Source organism: Actinia tenebrosa, unplaced genomic scaffold, assembly GCF_029948245.1.
Source record: "Actinia tenebrosa isolate PJP-AT-01 unplaced genomic scaffold, QUT_ActTen_1.0 PGA_scaffold1__47_contigs__length_23844297, whole genome shotgun sequence".
Lineage (NCBI taxonomy): Eukaryota > Metazoa > Cnidaria > Anthozoa > Actiniaria > Actiniidae > Actinia > Actinia tenebrosa.
This window is the reverse complement of record NW_028292578.1, coordinates 3,253,884-3,275,057: the sequence shown is the minus strand read 5'-3', so window position 1 is coordinate 3,275,057 and position 21,174 is coordinate 3,253,884. Positions and strand designations below refer to the sequence as shown.

General features: G+C 36.9%; 2 protein-coding genes across 2 annotated transcripts; one reads left to right on the top strand and one right to left on the bottom strand.

The window, feature by feature from the left end:
• The first annotated feature begins 1,347 nt into the window (after positions 1 to 1,347).
• On the top strand, positions 1,348 to 7,738 carry LOC116294744 (uncharacterized). Its single transcript, XM_031702396.1, has 8 exons — positions 1,348 to 1,542; positions 3,193 to 3,321; positions 3,609 to 3,686; positions 4,277 to 4,399; positions 4,847 to 4,945; positions 5,985 to 6,113; positions 6,500 to 6,628; positions 7,072 to 7,738. Exons 1-8 carry the CDS (start codon positions 1,485 to 1,487, stop codon positions 7,089 to 7,091), a joined length of 765 nt encoding a protein of 254 aa, XP_031558256.1. The 5' UTR covers positions 1,348 to 1,484; the 3' UTR covers positions 7,092 to 7,738.
• Positions 7,682 to 21,049, bottom strand: LOC116294743 (protein CASP). The gene is made up of 28 exons (XM_031702395.2): positions 20,968 to 21,049; positions 20,715 to 20,825; positions 20,489 to 20,536; positions 19,670 to 19,748; positions 19,301 to 19,359; positions 18,957 to 19,035; positions 18,626 to 18,693; positions 18,049 to 18,181; positions 17,554 to 17,620; positions 17,205 to 17,253; positions 16,462 to 16,536; positions 16,336 to 16,365; positions 15,803 to 15,868; positions 15,015 to 15,089; positions 14,743 to 14,796; positions 14,063 to 14,115; positions 13,623 to 13,674; positions 13,349 to 13,397; positions 13,156 to 13,206; positions 12,297 to 12,433; positions 11,953 to 12,025; positions 11,266 to 11,360; positions 10,572 to 10,688; positions 9,856 to 9,948; positions 9,603 to 9,659; positions 9,045 to 9,125; positions 8,826 to 8,890; positions 7,682 to 8,442 (listed from the first exon to the last, which is right to left on the bottom strand). The coding sequence occupies exons 1-28, from the start codon at positions 21,031 to 21,033 to the stop codon at positions 8,403 to 8,405; spliced, it is 2,022 nt and encodes a 673-aa protein (XP_031558255.1). The 5' UTR covers positions 21,034 to 21,049; the 3' UTR covers positions 7,682 to 8,402.
• Positions 21,050 to 21,174: the final 125 nt, after the last annotated feature.

Genomic DNA, 21,174 nt, shown 5'->3' with positions numbered 1-21,174 from the left:
TTGATATCATATCCACACAATGCTTTGATGTGAACAGTATCGTAGTTGTTGCTGACCATGGAATTCTTATTTTCTAAAATACTCATCAATTCACCTTTTCACCTTTCATTTTCTTGCCATAGATCGACATTTGGGGCCTGGGTATTGTTGCCATGGAGTTGTTCCAAGGATATCCACCATTACGGGTTGCTGACTGCATGCAATGCTTTGTGAGCATGGCTAAGTCTGGCTACACCATAATGAATAATGAGGCTGCATCCAGGGCTTCAGAAGACTTGATAAACTTCTTGTACAACGGAACATTGAAATATAATCCTGCAGATCGATTATCTGCTGACGAGCTGCTCACCCATCCTTTTATTTCGACACATGAGCATTGGAGTAGATGCTGTGACTGTCTGTCATCATTTATGAAATATGTGCTGGAGGTACAAAAGCTCAGATTAGATGATGCTGGTTGATGCTATAATCATTGATTCTAAATGATTCAAAAATGGAATATTCAACATTTTGATTAGTTTACTGCTATTTTCTTAAAAATTTGTGCTTTTCTGAAATGATTATAATTCTTATCTATTTTTTGAAAATTCATCCCAAAAATGTAAATATTTATATATTGTAATATATAATTCTTGAAAGTGTACAATAAAACATTTTCGTTGCATGTTCGTTATGAAAATTTAGTCTATCTTTAAATATCTATAAATCAAGAACATTGCCAAGCTCAAAAATTGGTGTAAAATCACGAGGTGGTGGGGCTCAAAGTTATTAGCCGTTCATCGTCACGCAATACGATATTGTAAGCGTCACGGCTTCTTGACTGTAATCTACTAGCAGTCTTGTTTACTACGGAGTGGAATATGTTATTTTAAATGTGAATCTCGATAATATATGTGCTAATATTTTCTCCATTGGCCCGGTGCGGGCCTCATGGCGCGAAATTTGCCGCCAAATTCACAGAAACCCCATAAAGTATCATTTAGTCACGCAGGCCTTTCAGTTCTCCTAAGAATATGGAAATAGCTAGAGAATACAGAGTTTCCTTCTGACAATAAAATAAGAATAGTAAAATGAATGATTAGAATAAATAGATATTTTAAGAGGATCAACTGCCCTGAGAAAAATGTGAAGGCGTTAGCTTTCGAATGGTTCAAAACCAGAAAAGAACTCAGCCTTTTAAACAAAAAAGCCCTTAAAAAATGTTAAGACATTTGCTGTTGAATGGCTTTTCCGTTATTTTTCGCCTCCACTTCAAATGTCAACCCGCGTCCAACGGCGTCGTTACATCACCATTAACCAATTGCATGTCAAGTGATTTTTGGCGCTATTATTTAGACAGCAAGCCATTCCTGAAAAGCATCTAAGCGGAATCGTAGCAGCGTATGCCGACAAGATAGACGTGCAAGACAGTTTATACTCTAGTTCGCCTTTTTACTCTAGCGTACTTCCTCAGATACAGTCATTCTACAGCCCAAGGACCTATCATGTATTTTCGATTTTTGCTTGTAACATGGGTTGCAATTGTGTTAGTTTTGAGCGAAGGTTAGTATCGATATACTCTTGACTAGTTTAGTGGATTTTATTCTTGATTAACTGTACAAAGTATCATCAAATTAATTAGCCATATATGATTCTTTACTGATAAAATTTTCATTGAGCTCACAACCGTGATTCAGTTGTATATGAAGAGTTTGTTTAAATACTTTTAATGCAAAACTTTCAGCATATGTTTACTGAACAAATTATTATTATCATTATTATTATTATTATTTTCATATCTATCATCTCACGTTCATCTAATAAAAAAATAGGGATAATTCAGATTTAAAGACAAAGTCACTGCTCAAAAATCCGTGGTGACTTTATCCAGGAGTGAAAATAGTTTTGTTAAATGCTAAAATTAAGGCACTTACCTAAGAGATATTCATAGCTCACCAGTAACTTGTACAAACCGCTTCAAGTCTCCCAAAACTAGAAGTATATAGCTACGTTCTCACTTCAGAACTGCCTATAATTATATTTTATCTAGCAAGAACTAGAAAATGCCCACTGAAGATGAAGCTATAATTGAGTGGAAACATTGTACAAGTCTGCATAGGCATGTGCATCAGGGATCGAAAGGAGTCATATATTACATCTCTTTACTTTTTCTTTTCTTCCTTTTTTTCCTTCGCTCCAATATTACTCAGAAAAACCATCATATTTATACATTTTAATCTACGGTAAATAATCTATTCTTTTCAGTTCCTATATCGTGATTAGTTTTTTATCAGTGTTTTCTCGAATACCGTTAAGTTTTCTTTTGTTTTGTTTCTGCTTGAAAGGCTTTTTTCAAGTAGCATTAACCGTTAGAAATTATGCTTGCTATAAAGCACGCTTGCTAATGTGTGTTTACAAACAGATTTGCCTGGGGCACTTGGTGTTTACTCTTGTGGAAAAAATCTTTATTTTCCGTCCGTCTATGGACGTTGTTTTTGTCTCATGCAGATTGAGGTTATATTATATAAGAAACCCTTCCATACGTGGCGAAGTTTCTAATCAGCCCTCATAAGCCATTTGCATACAGCGTCACTAAAGTCTTATCGAGCCTTCCAATATATAAGAAGTTCAAACTTTTTTTACCGATCATTAACATTTCTATAATCAATATTATTACGTGTCCACCCTCAGCATGCCTACACCTCAAACTGTGATTGTAAGCGCCCGTGATATTACAGAAAGGGCGCAGATAAAAATCATAAATTATTATTATCATTTCATTATCATAAACATTAGATTGACCGCCAATATTCGGTCTCGACAAGGTCATATTGGTATTATTGGGGGAAAAAACGTTTTTATAAACCTTGGCTTGGGCGCGCAAGAATACTCGTTTCTGATAGGTTGATTGGCTCGCAATTTTCTCTTGCCACACCACAAAAAGATAGCGACCTTTATATCCGACGACGAGTGCGAGATCGAGTGCGAGTTTCAAAATTGTCATTGTGCACGTGGTTAACACTGAATCTAAAGTTTCAATCTATTCAATCTAATTTCAAATTAAAAGTTAAAAACTCGTACTTGTACTCGTTATCTTTCTCGTCGTCGGATCTAAAGGTCTCTAATAGTACAGACATGCGGCCACGTCCTCCGAAGCGTCAAAGTGGCCATTCATATTCCTTCCTTATGTCTTTAATCTCTTCTCTTCTCCAGGACAGGAAGTCAGTGAATGTAAGGATCTCTTTCGTTCTTGTCATGTTTATCCCAAGAGAGTCTACTGTTTAAATGAAAATTACAGACCATTCATGGAGAAATACTGCGCAAAGTACTGCGGATTCTGTGGTAAATAGATCTATTCTATACCTTACTCTATCCCTATGCGTAAGAAAATATAGCTTTTGGAACTGAGAGACTGTAACCATGGTTGGTGCATGTGTGCTGTGAATGCGCCAATTCTCATTACCCATATAGGTCGTGATTTTGAGGGTCAGTCATGGTAAAAAGCGTGCATGCTGATCCCTTTCCCGCAGAAGTAATCCTCAGTCGAAAGGCCCTCGTTATGAATCATGTCCCCTCACAACACATACACAGTTCAGTGGCATCATGTTATATTATTGTCCCTTTATTAGACTGCCATCAATGGATATACGGATGCTGCCGCGATGGCAAGACTAACGCTGATGGACCAAGGGAACAGGGATGCGCAGGTAAGTTGCAGATGTTTTAAGTCTTTATGCAATGTTTACCCAATTCACACATGGCATTCTTTTGAAAATAGGGTTCGTTGTTTGAGTTTTATCCATATCTTAGTTTTTTGACATGCGCAACCGTTAAACAAAAATACGATACCCTAGCATACACCTTGTCTGGAATGGGAAAACGCTGGATCAAGGCGAATTTTAACGGTCCATATAGTATTTTAGGGGAGTCAGGATGTCGTGGTGGTTAAAACGCTCGTCTCGCACCTCTGAGGTCCGGGGTTTGTATCCCAGTCAACCCATGTGAGCTGAGTTGGTTGGTTCTCTTTCTGACTCCGAGAGTTTTCCCTCCGGTCTTTTCTCCCTCCCCTCAAATCAACCCTAACTAATTCAAACCGGTTAGAGCTGTGCTCCGGCGTCATACATGGACAGTATAGCGGCTGCCAGAGATGCCTTCACATGCTTTTAGTTCGATCCCCTTGGGCTTCGTCAGTGCTGCACTTGCAGTGGTGATTAGCGTTGACAAGTTCTCTTTTATTATTCTCTCTCACTTATCTTCGCAAAGACATTTCTTTTTACATTCAAATGTTATCCCTTAGTTAAGCTTTGCTACGATGTGTTTGTTGATGGATGTCCCGAGTCAAAAAAGAATGGCACATGTTCGTCCCCGGAGACTCTAGCCTTGATGAAAGAAAGATGCCCTTACAGTTGCGGCTTCTGCAGTAAGTTTATATCTATTAGCATGCGCGTGTTAAGAATTTCCCAAGTGTGTGTATAAAGAGGAAAAAGGGTCGCCGAGGCTTGAGCCTTGATGAAAGAAAGATGCCCTTACAGTTGCGGCTCTTGCAGTAAGTTTATATTTATTAACATGGGCGTGCTAAGAATTTCCCATGTGTGTGTAATGAGGGAAAAATTATCTCTTTTTTAACCTTAGCCAATCATCCCTCGACCATCTGTGCCGTCAGACAAAAAGAATCGTATCGAAAAATTGCGATTTAGCTGATGAACAGGCTGATTGATGGAGGTTCATCAAGAGGAAAAATATATAAGCTGTTCAATGATGTACCTGTCTAAACTGGGATGAATAAGGAACTGTAGCCTCGTATTCTTTAACCTGAAACAACGCTATTCGTTTATTAAACATAACTGGAAAATACTTCTATTAACAGAACACTTTGCTCCTTCAAAAAGCGAATGCCTCAATTCTCGATACGGTTGCTGTTGGGATGGGGATTTTGCCGTTGGACCTGATCAAAAGGGATGTAGACGTAAGTTAAACTAACTTTCGACAAGAATTATGGAGTTTTGTCAAACACACGCAACTGCAAAATTATTGTCGGGCTCAAAACATAATATAGAAGCCGAGTCTAAAAGATATTCTGGGAATATGAATAACATAATTTGATCTTCTGATGTATTGATTTGACATAAAAGACTCTTACAGTGCAACAGTTTATGATCATTATCAGCCGGTCGTAACCAAAGGGGTGTGAGCTGAAGGTTCGCTCAATCATTATAGATGCTTTGCACCATCACGCGATGGCAGCCATGACAGGAGGCAGGAACAATTGAATCTGGTCTAATGTGATTTATATGAGAAAGAAATCAGTTTCACAGGGGAGAACGACTCTATTGTTGTGCCTCCTGTCATGGCTACCATCACGTGATGGTGCAACGCCTCTTTTGGATCTTTTTTTGTTCCATTTCATTTCATTTGCTCCCACCATGCAAGACCCCTGGTTACGGCCATGATTCTACGAGTTGTATCACTAGATACATGTAATTAACGTACTTCCCATGTATCATTTCCGTCTTAGCATATATGTTCTATGTTTTTGAACCCGACAATGATTTTGCAATTTGGTGTAAATATATAGCTGATTTCAGAAAAGGTTGGTTGAGGTTTTGTTGCATTGTAATATATTGCGGATCTCATGTAGATGTCAGTACTGAAAAAAATATGCTAAAAAGATGTGCAGGCACAATTCCGTACAACGATACTTTATTTGACAGAATCCTTTGTTATTCATGTGTTGACCAGTGATCGATTGCCTGGTGAAACACAAAAATGAAGTATGCATCCCTATTAGCCATTCGGAGGTTGAGATGAACACCTGGATGGCATTTGGGTGGCATATTGTGGCTGTTTCAGGGGAAATAATTCCAAGATGGCGTCCATTTCGCCCCCTAAACACTCCCACAATGCACTGCAATACCAACTCGACCCAGTCTTTATTATTCCTCGTTCGTACAGTTTTCTGTAATTATAAAACGCGCTCTTACCATTGGTTGATTTTTACGTACCAGCCTGTGTGGACACATATCCTCATGCATGCAAAGAGTTTGCTGTTCCTGGATCGTGTTCGAATAGTGGTGCATACTACACCAGGACGTTTTTAGAGAAGAACTGTCCAAAGTCTTGTGGAGTCTGCCCTGGTAAGCATCAAACCAACTTCAAAATTCTGATTCAATCAATCGGTTGCCTTATCAAGTGGGTTGTAAAACCTGTTGACGTTTTTTACCTGTATACCCTGGAGTGCAAAATATTGCCAATTAATTTGAATTTGATTTTTTTTTTCTATTTGAATTCTACGTAGAATCACTTACGGCGGGATTTACTACCTTTCGGTTGGAATTTAACGGGCTAGATTTTGTGGAGGGAGGAAAAAACCAGACAGCCCCGAGAAAACCTTCTAATGAAAGAATACAGCTAACAAACTCTACAAAATGTGGTATCGAGTCCAGGAATCAAACCGAGTACTACGCCATCCTTGATTCTCTCTACAGCCAACATATATTAGCAACGAATTCTGGAATTACAGTTTCAGGTTGTTACGACAGAGCTGGAGAAGCCAAGTGCGTTCAATGGCTAATTAAAGGTTACTGTAAAAACAGCATTTGGAAACCGTACATGATGGATAGCTGCGCCAAAACCTGTGATTTATGCGAAGGTTAGTAAAAACAATGTTAAACGGAAGTTAGAACAATTTTAGAGCTTTGGCTACCTGTGATTTTACTCGTAGCTCATATTTGAGTTCAAAAAATCAAGATGCATTTTGGTCTAGCTTTGGTACAAACAAAAAATCCAGCGGGAAGTATACAAGCGAGGTTGAGGGACAAGTCAACTTAGTGAACAAAAAGTGTTTACCCAAGCTAGACCACAATGCACCCTGTTTTCTTTTAACTCAAAAGGAGCCTATGGACGTATGTTTTTGCCCTTTCCTTCATGAACATTTCATGAAGAATATGAGAATGAAGTTTGGTACCCAAATATCACTATTGCTTTCGCCATTAACAACATCCTAACTTTAAAAAAATTATTCAAGACGCCATATGTACTAAATGTCTGTACATCTTTTTTTTTTTGAAATTTCTAATTCCCTTTTTTACACAGAGGAAGGGATGATCGCATAAACAGATTTGAGTACAGCCAGGATGGCTTTAGCTATTCTCATAACCAGTTCGAATTGCACAAGTAAGGAAAGTGTTCGCAACTTTTCTGGGCTATCAGCTGCAGGTTAAACAACAGTCTAATACTGGTAATTATAAATACTAATAGGTCCTTTTACATTTCCCTGCGCCATCCTGAAGGGTAGCCGTGCCTTTGCATTGAAGCAAGACGAAAGGTGAGCTTGCAATGATAGAGAAATGTGAATAATTGTCCAAGGTGTTGAAAAAGGTCCCTATCAGTGCAAGCTCCCCGTTCGTCTCACCTGCAATGCAAAAGTATGGCTACCTTTCAAGATGGCGCCGGGAACTATTGAATAAAGTAAACTTATGGATAGCAGAAAAAGAAAAAATATATATATACTGTAAAATGTGCATAAATTAAATTCAAGTCAGAAAGGAAACTGTTTTCTGGTTCGTAATCAACTTCAAACGAATTTACAGATCTCTTTACTTTGGGCGTGTCATTCCCTAGAGAATACGATTCGTTTGAGAAGTATCCATATTCATGTGTCTTCTCATGCGCAACCGTGAAACAAAGAAATGATACTCTAAGGAATTTTCTGGACATCATTTATTGCCATTGATATAGTATTAAATTAATATAAAGATTATTTCAAAGTCTATTTTCCCAGCCATCATTTACATAGCATATGTAACAGTACCCGCGTGGCTTACTTGCTTCTCACCAGACAATTTTAGTTTTGATTGACTATTTGTCATACATCGGTTCACTTATCAGACACAGAGCATCATTTATCAAGGCTGTATGGTACAGTTTTCAAAAAAAGAGGTGCTTTAAAAGAGTGCACCGACGCCATGTTGGTTGTATTTAACAAAAGCTTTCTTATTAGCCTTATTTCTTAGTACCACCAACATGGCCGCCATGTCTTTGTTTCTTCACTCTTTTGGCAATGATTGCAAACTATGAGTTGCAAGTTTCGGCCATTTTGGTGATATGCAACAAACGATTTATCAAAATGGCCACCATGTCTATTCTCTTGAAAATAATTGTTTTGTGCGATCCTACCTAATGTACACCAAATAATTCCCCGTACTATACTCTTCTAGGTTGTACAGTCGTAGAGAATGCCCAACTGTCTGTTCCGTATTATCGACCTCAGTGTTTAGTCATAGTCCATGAGCCAAGACCCCAGAATTGATGTGTTCGGTACCACTTTGAGGGAATTAATGCTAACAAATATTTTTAAAACCTCTAGACATAAAAGTTTATCTTGGGATGCTTTATACATAACGATTGGTAGAACCGGCGTCACATTAATGTTGATTGTGCGCTTTCAACATATGTTCTGCAAACCTTTGGAAAAGAAAGAACAATGAGAATAAAGCATAGACATGCATGCGCATTAAGACGTCTATATTTGGTTTGAGTATATATTTTATATCATACAAGGCAAGACCCCAAAGGTAACCCTGACGGTTGTTTTATCTGAAACCCCTACAACGAAAGCAACCAAACCCATGATGCAAAGAAAACTAAGTATTTATGATATACATGCCCGGTCAGGATGTTGATTGTTTGGAACCCATCACTGAGGTGGGAGCAAGGAGGGCTCGGATGAGTGTGGTATAATGGTAACTGCAAGATTATACCAAGTGAAAAACAATGCTGTAGACACGAGCAGCAGCAGGAGGAGGAGGAGGAGGAGGAGGTTAAAGGAGAAGGAGAATAAAACCAACCTTTTAGCACATTCTGATGCAGTGTCTCTTTTGCATGATTCCGTGTGAGCCATTTTATAAAGAACCTTATAAAAAAACGAAAAGAATAACAAGAATTTTCTCAGACATTTTCATTGCATCGTTCTTAACCTACAACAAGGCCGACATGAAACCACTCGTTTGTCTTGTGTAAGTAAAAATGTTTTCAGCATCCACGAATCGCAAGCAATATGAACTTACCAAGAATACCAAAAGGTGTAGCAGAAGTAAATAAAAGAAGGATATAGTACGTGCCATCTTGTTACCAAGTAAGAAGCGTCCCTATATCACGAAGAGAGAAAACTAACAGATGTTACTAGAGTATCAGGGCAAGAAACATATTGAAAAGTAAACCACTTTTACTTGTAAATCTCCGCTCATTGTCTCGACTTAGTTAAGCTACAGCTAGGACGACTGACAGGATAACTAACTGAGGCGATGAACGGGATACAAGGAAGCGTGCGGGGAAAGAGGATTGGTGTCGCTGAAGGGGAGGGGTCGATCAAAAGACCTAGAACAACTTCACTTGCTATCTTATTGTCAAAATGACCCCACATTAGGAATTGGAAGTGTAAAATATAACTTTAAGCCCATATTGACGCAAGGAAGTAAAATATTAGGTAAAGTTTCCCGTGCGAGGAAAGGAAAGTCGTATTCGCGCATATTTGCATTTTCGGCGTTTTTAGTGGTGAAAATATTTAGCACTTTTTAATAAGTTATTATTTGTGTAGAATTAGGACATCTTACAATCAACCATACCATATTTAGCGTGACTTTCTCGTGAGGGCTAAGGCCCATATATCGTTGCTGTTTTTCCTACAAAGAATAAAGAAATGATAATTAGAATAAAACGGTTTTACACAAAAGACGCTTCTACATATGCATATAGCATCCGGTTCGATACCTGGACTCAGCATCACATGTAAGTAGAATTTGTTACGTTTCTCCCTTGATTCGAGGGGTTTTCTCCTCAGTTCAAGGTTTGGTTGAAAGATTGATAGTATTTGCTTACTCTTTGACTGAAGGCTGCAAATGGATCCAGTCTTTGTTCATACTGTGATGAATATCTGCTGAATGCTGCCTCGTCGTCCTTGGCCGATGAGCCCTGAGGGACGGACAAACGACATCAATGATCAGTATATTATTATACCTTTATATGGGTCATGATAAAACGTCGTGTACTTCTGTGTAGCATACTTGTGATTTAATGGTTATGGCTGTTTCAAACGACCAGCGCAAACACAAGCGCAAGGAATAAAATCTTGCTCACTTATTTTGAACTTGCGATTTGCATTTCTAACGTGTTTATGTATTTGCGCAAATACAAACGCAAGACCAAAAACTTATTCAATACTCATTCTATTTCATGATTGAACATTTAATTGAAAAAAAAAACTGTTTGAAATCCATATAGCCCTCCCTCCACAATTATGAATTTTGCTTCCTTATGCTTGTTGAAGAGAAGTCACTAAGCCATTACACTAAGTCTCCCTTTCATATTAAAAGTAGTTTTTGCTTTCTTCCCCTTAAAATACATACAGCCCCCGCCCCTCCCCAATTATGAATCATGCTTCCTTATGCTTGTTGAAGAGAAGTCACAAGTCATTACATTAAGTATTTTCCTTTCATAACAAAAGTAGTTTCTACTTGCTCTTCCTTAAAATCAATACAGCCCCCTTCCCTTTCCAATTATGAATTATGCTTCCAACAAGTGTTTCCCCTTCACACCTTTGTAGGATAGCTCTCCAGGAACTTGATCTTTTCATACAGTTTGACATTATCAGACCGTAAGGAGTCTACTTCATTTTGAAGGACACTTATCTGCTGTTGCTGATGACGAGTTTGCTGTTAAATAGATTTGAATCAGTTAGCATTACAATACAGGTGAAGTTGAAACCACAGGTAACCCAATTGTAATGACATAACTAATCAGAAGAAAAAAATAAACATCTATTATTGAATTATTGCATTCTTAGACCAAAATAGCGTGCTAAATAATTCAAGCGAACAAGAAAAAAGAGCAAAAAAACTGTTATCGTTTACTTGCTTTCCTATTTATTTTCCTCTTTCTCTATGTTGTCCTATGTAGATTTGATAACGTAGTACGTTGCCGGCAACGTTGCATGAGAAGTAGATGCAATTACCGCACGCCTTTTGTATTCTTTGTTATCTTCGTTCTATTGTATAACTTGGGGTCTTTTGCTGCTTCTATTGAATTGAGTAAACTGTGCGGGGTACCCGAAGAAGCATCCTCGCCAACTTTCAAGTGAAATTCTGTCACTCGTTTCGTTTCTCGCTAGAAATGAGCGACAGAATTTCACCCCTGGGTTACCGAAGATGCCAAGGAAGGCGCCACAACGTGTCTGGGTCTTGGCTTCAAAGAAGGGCAAAATAACACCCTTCTGTTTATGTATATACTTACAGCTTCTAGCTCCATGTTACGTAGCTTAAATCTTTTTCTCTGGCTGGCGACGATAGGCAGCAGTGAATCAACGGCTGATTTGTCAGTGCTTTCATCTGTAGCAATACAAACACCACTAGCATTTGACCGGCTACTCCTTGATAATGCTAGTTGCTACATTCTTAAATATGCCACATAGCTAAACTATATAACGCGCGCTTCTATTGGTTAATTAGCATGCTTAAGCGTGGAGCCATAACTTTATGGACTGTACGCTAATGTGATTGGCCTAATCTACTTGGGCATAATGTTTTCCCATTTATGACCACCTGTCATTCCCTAGAGTATCATTTCTTTGTTTAACAGTTGCGCATAATAGAAGATACATAAATATGAATACAACTCAAACGAAGAATCTTATCTTCAAGGGAATGACACGTGATTGAATTGGGAAAACATTATGCCCAAGTGGATTAGGCCAATCACGTCAGCATACAGTCCATAAAGTTATGGACTAGTGGATTAGGTCCACTGAGAAGCGCACACCATGCAATGTAAATTTTGTTAGAAGGGACGTAAAATTGTATTTCTTTCAGTATGTTGGGCTTCTAAGCACAAAAGAAGCCAGAGTCACACTCGTCCGCTTTACCTCTTTTGTGCTTTAGAAGCAGCCTCTGGGGTAAACAGACTCACTGACACAGAACTGACCTGAAGTTGGTGACATGGTGTGTTGAACAGCTGTGGCCACTAACTCTGTCTCTGATGGTGGACTTGCTTGTCCCTTAACAAACATGATAAGGAGTAAAAATGATTAAATGAATAAATAAAATAAAAGGGAAAGGATAGGAAATGAAGGGAAACGGAAGGGAGGGAAATGCGACTGATTTATGATGGGGACTTGATGGGCAACTTGTGATGGATGATTAAATGAATAAATAAAAAAAAGGATATGATAGGAATGGCAATGCAAAAAAGGGAAATGGAATGGATGGAAATGCGACCCACTTATTCTGGATTTATAATGTATGAAGGGAACTCAACAGACTACATACCTCCCCCTGACCACGGTATGCTGTAGGTAGTGCATTAACACTAAGTAGATCACATTCCAGTTGTGTAATCAGCTCTTTCTGTTCAGATACTGTATGTGCAGTTTCTTTGTACTGTCTGTTGAGATCTTGGTATCTTGCTGGTCAGTGGTATAAATTTGTGCCATTACAAATAAAAACAAATACATTTTTTTTGTATCAATAAAAAAAAAAAAAAAAAGAAAAGAATAAATCTTGTTGGTGAATCAAAGGTTTTATCACTTAGCATTCTTAATTATATTTTATTACAGTGTTTCCCAATCACATGGTGGTGCAAAATTGTAAAATTTGCCATCCTGACAAGGTAGGTTTCGATGGATGGAAAATTGTACGGTTTTGTGCCAGCAAAAAAACAAGTAACTCTAGTAACTACTATATTGAAGATTAAGGTATGGACAGATGGTGTAACTGTCTTAAGTAATGTTGCATGCAAACAGGAAATTGCATGTGCCAACTTCTGCAACAGTTACACACAGCAGGATTGCATTAGACAGAGTTGAGATGCATGACATTCTCAGCCAATGACAGATGGTGTAACTGTCTTAAGTAATGTTGCATGCAACCAGGAAATTGCACATACCAACTTCTGCAACAGTTACACACAGCAGGATTGCATAGGCAGAGTTGAGATGCATGACATTCTCAGCCAATGAAATGCTAGGTTTCAAATGCTAGGTTTTTGGTAAACTGCTAGTTTTGGCTAATTTTGCAGGAAATGTTTCTGAGACACTCTTGTGACATTGCCTCGGTGGCTAACAACAATACAAGCAACAGTTGTTGCACCATGTACTAGAGCTGTGGTTCAAATAATAAGATTCCATACCTGATAGTTCAGAGTTTTCCACCTTCAAATTTGTGTTTTCAGATTGTAATCCTAGCAATAGAGATTATTTTAAATATTAATGCAACACATACAAAAGCCAACTAAAAAGAAACAAAAGATGCATACTTCTCTCTTACTGTCTTGCACTCTCTCTACGCAAGAGAGATCAACATTACATAGGCCAATTACTTACGCTTATTTTTGTCCATAAACTGTATTTCCAGTGATTTGGGTGTTGCTTCCTGGAATAAAAAACAACAGAATAATATTTGTAATTATTACAACGAGTTGGCAAGACTTTGTTTCCCATGTTACTACAGTTTATTTTTTCCAGTCCAGTACTATTAAAATAAATTAGAAAAGTGAGTGGTCTTGTATATTCAAGATCTAGGGCACATCTTTTCTCTATCCAAACCTCCTGGCCAGTAAATAACCTCTATATATGTTACAGCATGTTGTGGTCATACCTTAATTTCCTCTTCTTCAAGTGATGTGGAGAATTCTATCATTTTAAGGACACTGTTGAAATCAAGTTAAGGAGAAAAAACTCTGGTAAATGATACTTCATTAAATGACAAGGAAATTAAGTGTTTTTTTCTTCTTTTCTTTCTTTCTTTTTTGTGTGACGTGGATATGCTGAACAACAACAGGTTAACATCTTTTGAGCATAAAAAGTCCTTGGCTTGTTTGCTCCAAGAAAAAGTGTCTGCACTTAGTGACTGTTAGTGTGGATGTGTTTTTGGGTTTAATAGCTGCCATCTTGGATGATTTTAATACAATACTTGTCATGAGTCATTTTTGGGTACATCATCCAAAATGCCCACTGTGTCTTTTGTTATTTCATTCTCTTTGGAATGATTGCCAATCAGCAGTAGAACTTTAATTAACGGTCAAATTCACTGCAAACCTTAGTTCTCTTTTGACTTCTTCATAATCTTCCTGATGGGAGAGTCTCTGTTCCTGTGGACAACATGAAATATGAAATGAAAAGACAATAGCAGAGGAGGACATTGAAAAAAAAACACCTCAATACACCCACATACTAGGCAATGGAGCTGAGGCTTACACCTTTGGATATTTGACCAAAAATAGAGTTTTCTTGCGGGGGAGGGGGGGGGGGAGGGAGGACAGCCTTCCAACTTTAACATTTAACATAAACTCCATTCTACTAACATTGCATTTCTTCCAATGATCCAAATATTATGTTAATGAAAAAAAATCATGTTTTTTAATTAACTCTTTCCGTGCTAGAGCGGCCAAAAGAGGCCAACTGGAAATGTGACATTTTTCCTACAGCAGCCAAAAGTGGCCAGTGTAAAGACATTTTTGCTTTTCAATTACCCATCCCCATCCATACATTTCTATGTGTTGAAAGATTGTGGGCTATTGCATTTTGGATCATCAACCAGTCAGATTCTATCAACTGCTTTGATGTGTGTTATAAGACCTCAATATCTACTGAGCATATGTTTTTTCATTTTGATATTGAGAACTAAAAAACACCCTAATTATGTTCCAGGAAGAGCCGGTGTTGGACCCTTTTAGCCTCTAGTAGTAAAAGGATTAAGCGGAAACAAAAGTGCTTACTAGAGCCTGTAAGGAAGATGTCTTGGCTGAGATTTGTTCTTCAAGTCTGTTAACCTAAAAACGAAAGAATAGTTGCTTACATTATTCTAAACTAAATGCTTCAAATCGCATGCCAGCTAAGTCATTTAGATGGGTTCTAATGCATGCCCAAATGCTTGGCAATTAATTACAATGTACTTATGGCTAAAACAACATTTGGTTCAATGGGCTATTTGTCATTTACACTAATAGGAAATGTGACCATTTCCCCTAAGACAATAATGAACATGTACCTCAAGTGCATTGCCATCTTTTAATCTTGTTATTGTTGCCTGCAAGTGTTGAACATCACTCACTAGTTGTGAGATCTGGAATAACATACAAGATTTTCTTATAAGTCATTGACAAAATGCTGTTATGCTGTTCTATAACTTACAGTTGATAGAGGGATGCCATAACAAGAACAGTAACAAATTGTTGCTTTAGGTTTTGTTTTCATGGCCATGATTGGCTAATTGGCTGGATATAATATATAGCAACCAAAATATCCTCAACATATGGCCAATGGTTGGACAATACATGGTCAACACAGAGCCAATAGTCAGCCTACACTCAGCCAACACACCGCTGATAGTCGGGCGACTGATGTCGGCATCATGAAGTACAAGATTAGCACAAACATATATTGTGATTGTGCGCACTGGCACACTGACATCCAAAATCATTCTCAATCTTGAAACATCCTTTTTTAGAACATTGTTGTTCTCATAAATTTTCGATTTATATGTTGAAGGAAATTTTGAATAATTTCAGCTCATTTTCTGCACACATGCTGCGCATAAGTTGAGGAGAAAATATAAGTTGATCTGCATGAAACAAACAGCTTATTACAGTACGTTCAGTAGATGTGGTTATGTTATGAATGCAATGCTACATGTACACCTTCAGCAACCTTGCACATGCATGCTAAGCATTGAACATTCCTTTATCATACTTTCACTGATAGTGACACTTCCAAGAGGTTGATCCACTCAGAATGACATACAGTACATAATCATGTTTAAGTTCAATTTATCCTGACCTGTCTCTCTTTGGCTGTTAGCTCATGTTCAAGTGTTGATCTGGATATGGCATCAATTGCTGCATCCTAAAGAAGTTTTCCAGAAGATACATGTAAATTAAGATTAATCCACTTATCAATTAATGTCAATAGTAACACTCACTTTTGTTAGTTTACTTTCTTGTTTTACAGGGTGATTTACAGAGTGATTTGTTATTAAGGAAATTTATATATATTCAATTATTTGTCTATCAAAAGTGGAAATAGAAAATTGTTAAAACCAAAATATATACTTTTGTCCCATTCAGGTAACACTTTAGGACTCTTTTGCTCCACTTTCATGCTGTCCAAGATACTTTTGACAGTACATGATCACCACATCTTGAAATCAAATAATTCTCTTTTCTCAGGAAATACCTTAAATGCCTTGTGGAAAATTTGTAATGCTGAAGGTCCATTGCTTTCAAAGTATTTATGATGGTGAAGAGATTATGTAAGATTGTTGGCAAGATGTCTGATTTATAGATTCAATTTATTTGATAAGGATAACATACCACATTTGTATTCTTGTGATCGCTTGTATCCTGAAAAATAACAAACATTTATTAAACTATCAATGACAAATAAAATTTTTGGTCGATATCAGAAAAAGTAAAATAATATTGTGACAATATATTTACCTGAGATAGTACTTGTATCCTGTCCAATAGGTCTTCTTTAACGGATTGTAGTTCTCTCTCAGCAGATAGTGCTCTCTGAAAAGAAGAAAAAAGAAACTTATTATCACAAGGCTGTCTTGTTATGCAATTTTTGTCGATCAAAAAATATATCCCTAAATCAAAGAGGAAAAACAAACAAACAAAACAAAAAGCAGGAAACCATAAAACAAGTTAGCAAAAACCAGTAGCCAAATAAACAAACAAACAAATAATCAACAGATAAACAAACTGATAATCCAACACTTACAGACAAACAATATTTAACATTTATCTTCAAAAATCTTTTACGAAAAATTATAGCTAAACGCTCTAGTTTCTCTGTTGCTCAGGTTTAGTCTCGATGTTGTGCACAGTAATTATGTGTTCCAGTGAAGGGCTGTGGAATTTCAAAGTGTTTTATTGTTGAAGTTGTACATTCTTTACTTTACCGTTGCCGTTGGTATTTGTGAATATTTAGACACTGATTCAAAGCTAAACAAGTAATCGTGTCTGCAATCAAGGAACAAAGCAGTATTTGGAACTCAAAAATGGTCTATTGATGCCATTTGTTAAGGCCAATTTAAATTCTTCAAACAGACAAACCAAATACATAAAAATGATCAAAACATTAGTGAAGAAGCACGCATTCTGCCTTTTTCAAGTCATGTACCGGGTGTTAAAAGATTGGCACCTGAGACCTGAGGTCTAATTGCATTATACTGTACCTGTTGAGCTCTGTCCAAATCTGACTCTAAAATTTCAATTTCTGAGGATCTAAGAAATTCAAAAGAAAAAGAAAATTATTAGATTCAAATATGATTAAATATTTTAGAAGAGACAAGTAAGAATACTGCATTGACATTAATTTTATTAAGCAATTTTTGTATGACAGAAAAGGACTGTAGTTTGGTAAACCCCCTCCCTCTAAAAAAGAGACAAAAAATCTAAAAAAACACCTGTACTGTATGGGGTTCATTATTTCTCTACTAGATATTTGATCTTGGTAGCCCCCAACCCCTCCCAGATCTGCCCTGTATGAGGAACTTAATATACAATTTTGATAAATATGTATACCTTGCAGCAGTCACTTCATCATATTTGGTTTTGACATCAAACAGCTCTGTCTGGGTGTTATCCAAGGCTAAATGAGAATTAAATGTATCATGGTGAGACCAATGGTAAATGATAGGATAGGATGGTAGATGATGGGATAAGATGGCATGGGATGGGATAGAATGGGATAAGATGGGGTGGTATAGGATAGGATAGGATGGTAGATGATAAGATGGCATGGGATGAGATAGGATGGGATAAGGTGGGAAGGGATAAAATGGGATTGGATAAAATTAGATGGGGTAAGATGGGGTGGGATAAGATGGGGTGGGATAAGATGGGGTGGGATAAGATGGAGTGGGATAAGATGGGTGGGATATAAGATGGGATGGGATAAGATGGCATGGGATAAGATGGGGTGGGATGGGAGTAAAAGAGTTGTTGAAAATGAGATAGGATAGGATAGCTTAGCAGAGCAGAGCATAGCATAAGAATAGAATATCAAATACTACTCACCAGCTTGTAGTGTTGCTGTCTTGTGTTCTGCAACACCAAGTTTACGTGCCACAGAAACCTGTGTTTCCCTAAGCTGTTTTTCTTTTTCTGCAAATTCTTTCTGCAATTCTTTTTCTCTCTCTTTGACTTTAGACTATGAAATGAGTTATAAAAAATCATAATGTATTGATAAAAAATAGCATAAAAAATGGCACACAGCTATAATATCAAAAAAGGTACTGGTGAGCATTTTGTCGTATGTTTCGTGTTGCATACTGGGATAAGCCCAAAATGAACTATGGGCAATAAATACTGGAAATTTTTTCAAACTTTGTCTGCACGTTTTTCCAGCATTTTTTCTTCTTTTCTGACATTATTTACATATGATTCACAATATATTCCAGGCTTAGTATTAAACACGCAACAAAAGCTTCACTGATCTTTTTTGAAATAGCTGTATGAAAATAGTGCACTAGCTATTTTAGCAGGCAGGTTTAGACCAGCTAACATTGAGAAATTAATTAAGCAAATGATCATCTGCAAGCTTATACAAGTTAGCTGATCATTCATCATCAAAACTAAAGCAGCATGACCTTACCTGCACTCTTTCTTCTATCTTTTCTTCATATTCCTTGATCTTCTCTTTCAACTTGTTAATTGTAACCTCTGCCATAATTACAAAAGGATTACATGTACTTTATAGTGATGATGATGATGATGACAACAACAATGATGATGATGGTAGTTATGCTGTTTTCAGAATGATGATCGTAATATTATGGAGATAAAAGTGAATAATACATGTAATATTATGATGTTAATGATAAAGATGGTATATAGTGGTTCTCAATTACCTCACTTTCACTTTGTGAAGCTAACAATTCTATATTCAAGTGGGGAATTCTATCACACATTACCATATACTTTACCTTGATTTTTGACTTCAGCAAATTCTGTATTGTACTCATCCAAAGTTTCTCTAAGTTTCTTGTTTTCTATTTCGTAGTCCTATGCAAACCACAACAAAGAATATTCCAATATTTCAATGAGCTGATTTCAATATCCACGACAGGCCCTTCTCAAAAATATTATGGATTTGATGCTAACATGGAAATGCAAAAGAAATCATGGTTTTCTTGTTGGAATATGTGGCACTTCTTTTGTATTTCCATGTTAGCCTTACATCCATGATACTTTTGAGAAGAGCCCATAATTAATAATGAAATACAGATCTCGAACTGAGAAAAATGCCAAAAAATTTGTAAATATTTACCTGGATTTTTGAAGCCTTTTGCTGGTGAATTTGAGCTTGTTCTAAAGCAGGTAATGGATCTAACAAAAAAGAAAATTACTATCATGGCAAATATTCATTACTTATCAAATAAAACTGCAGAGCAGTGACGAGGGATAGGTTGGAAGAGTGAAGTGGTATGGGGGTGGGGGGAAAGTTGGGGAAGGGGGTGGGAGGGAGGAAGTGGGAAGAAGGTGGACAAATCTGTAGTTTCCTTCTGACTAGTAGGTTTTCATTTCCATTAATTTTTCATAAGTTTCATTTTTGACGCACAAAAAATTGAAATTTTTTAAAAGGTTTTTCAGAACTTTAATAATTTCCAATATTAACTTGCCATTGTATGTATTTTACCTGGAACATCAACAAGTTTTTTGTAGATTGTAAGAAATGCAGCCTCTGAGGCCTTACTTCTCTTGGATAAAGCATCAATCTGAGTGAAAGTGTAAAACAATAACAATCTTCTACCTAATTTGAGTTTTACATCGTATATTATACCCATTATTGTTGAAGTGCGACCAGCAAAATTTGATGTCTCATTCGCTGACTAGCATTTCATCAACTGTCAATCAATCAAAGAACTGAAATATTTAAAAAATTAACAATATTCTAAGGGAGATTTTAGCCTGTTAAATAATTAACTCTCTGAAATCTTTAATTCTTAAATCTCCCTTAAGACTTTTTTCATATTGCAGAACTTTTCCTTGATTGACAGTCATTGAAGCATTAGTCTGAACAAGACACCAAACTTGGCTGGTCACACTTCAACGATAATGGTAGTAAACAGTTTATAGTCCGCTTTCGACAATTCTTAGAGCTGTTTAACTCGAGGACAAAACAATTAATTTCAGTTCTCATGAGAGTAAGATTCTACTGTTTTGTCCTCTGAATTGGGCTGCATTGGGAATATCCTGCAATGGGGTCTATTTGATTAACAGTAGTCTACTTCCTGATTTCCCTGTCGCGACTGTTGTCTCGATCAGCATGTACCAATGAAAACATTTATAGTTTAAGACATCTAACATCATGCAATATCAACAACATCATCCATTCAGCATAATCAATATCTAAATACAGTATATACTCTTAGCTTTTAATAGCTATTTAAGCTAATAATGATATTATAATAAATAATTACATTTTGTTATTTAGACAACCCTATTTATTACTAACCTCTGCTTGAAAGCTCTTTAGTAATGGTGCCACTTTTTTCCTTAATTCCTAAACAATTCAGAAAAGAAGCAACAATAAACAAACTGTGTTTGTTCCATAAATAAGTTAACAGTGTCAACTCCATCTTCTCGTAGGACATGATTAAATTTGTCGTTCCACGTCACCATAAGCAAGCAAAGACATGACCAAAACCTTACTTTATTTAGTGCTAAAACTTAAAAGTTACCTCTGGAGTATTCTTTTTAAAATCACGACTGAGTTCTACCAGTTTTTTTCTTGATGTTTCGGATTCATCTTGACGGTCTGCGAGCTCTGTTGCTGTCGTGTCCAAAGTTTTCTACAAAAATGCAATGTTGACGTTCACGTTTATACTCGTAAAATATCAATAAAATCGAATAATAATCACAGAATGTTTAGCACCTGTTGTACAAAATAAACTGGCTATGTATAAAATAAAGGGTTTTTAATATAATTATTACCTGTAGTTCTGGAAGGTTGAATTCTTTCCAGAAATTCTTCATCGACTGCAGCGAAGCAGCCGCCATGTTGTTTTGGTTTATATTACCCAGTACCACCTTGCGCACCGTGGGGACATTACATCATTGTCATGATTGCTCTTTCAACACATTTGATTGGCTCGAATTGTCCAATAAAAACGCTCCTTGGATTATTTCGCGGGAAGAAGA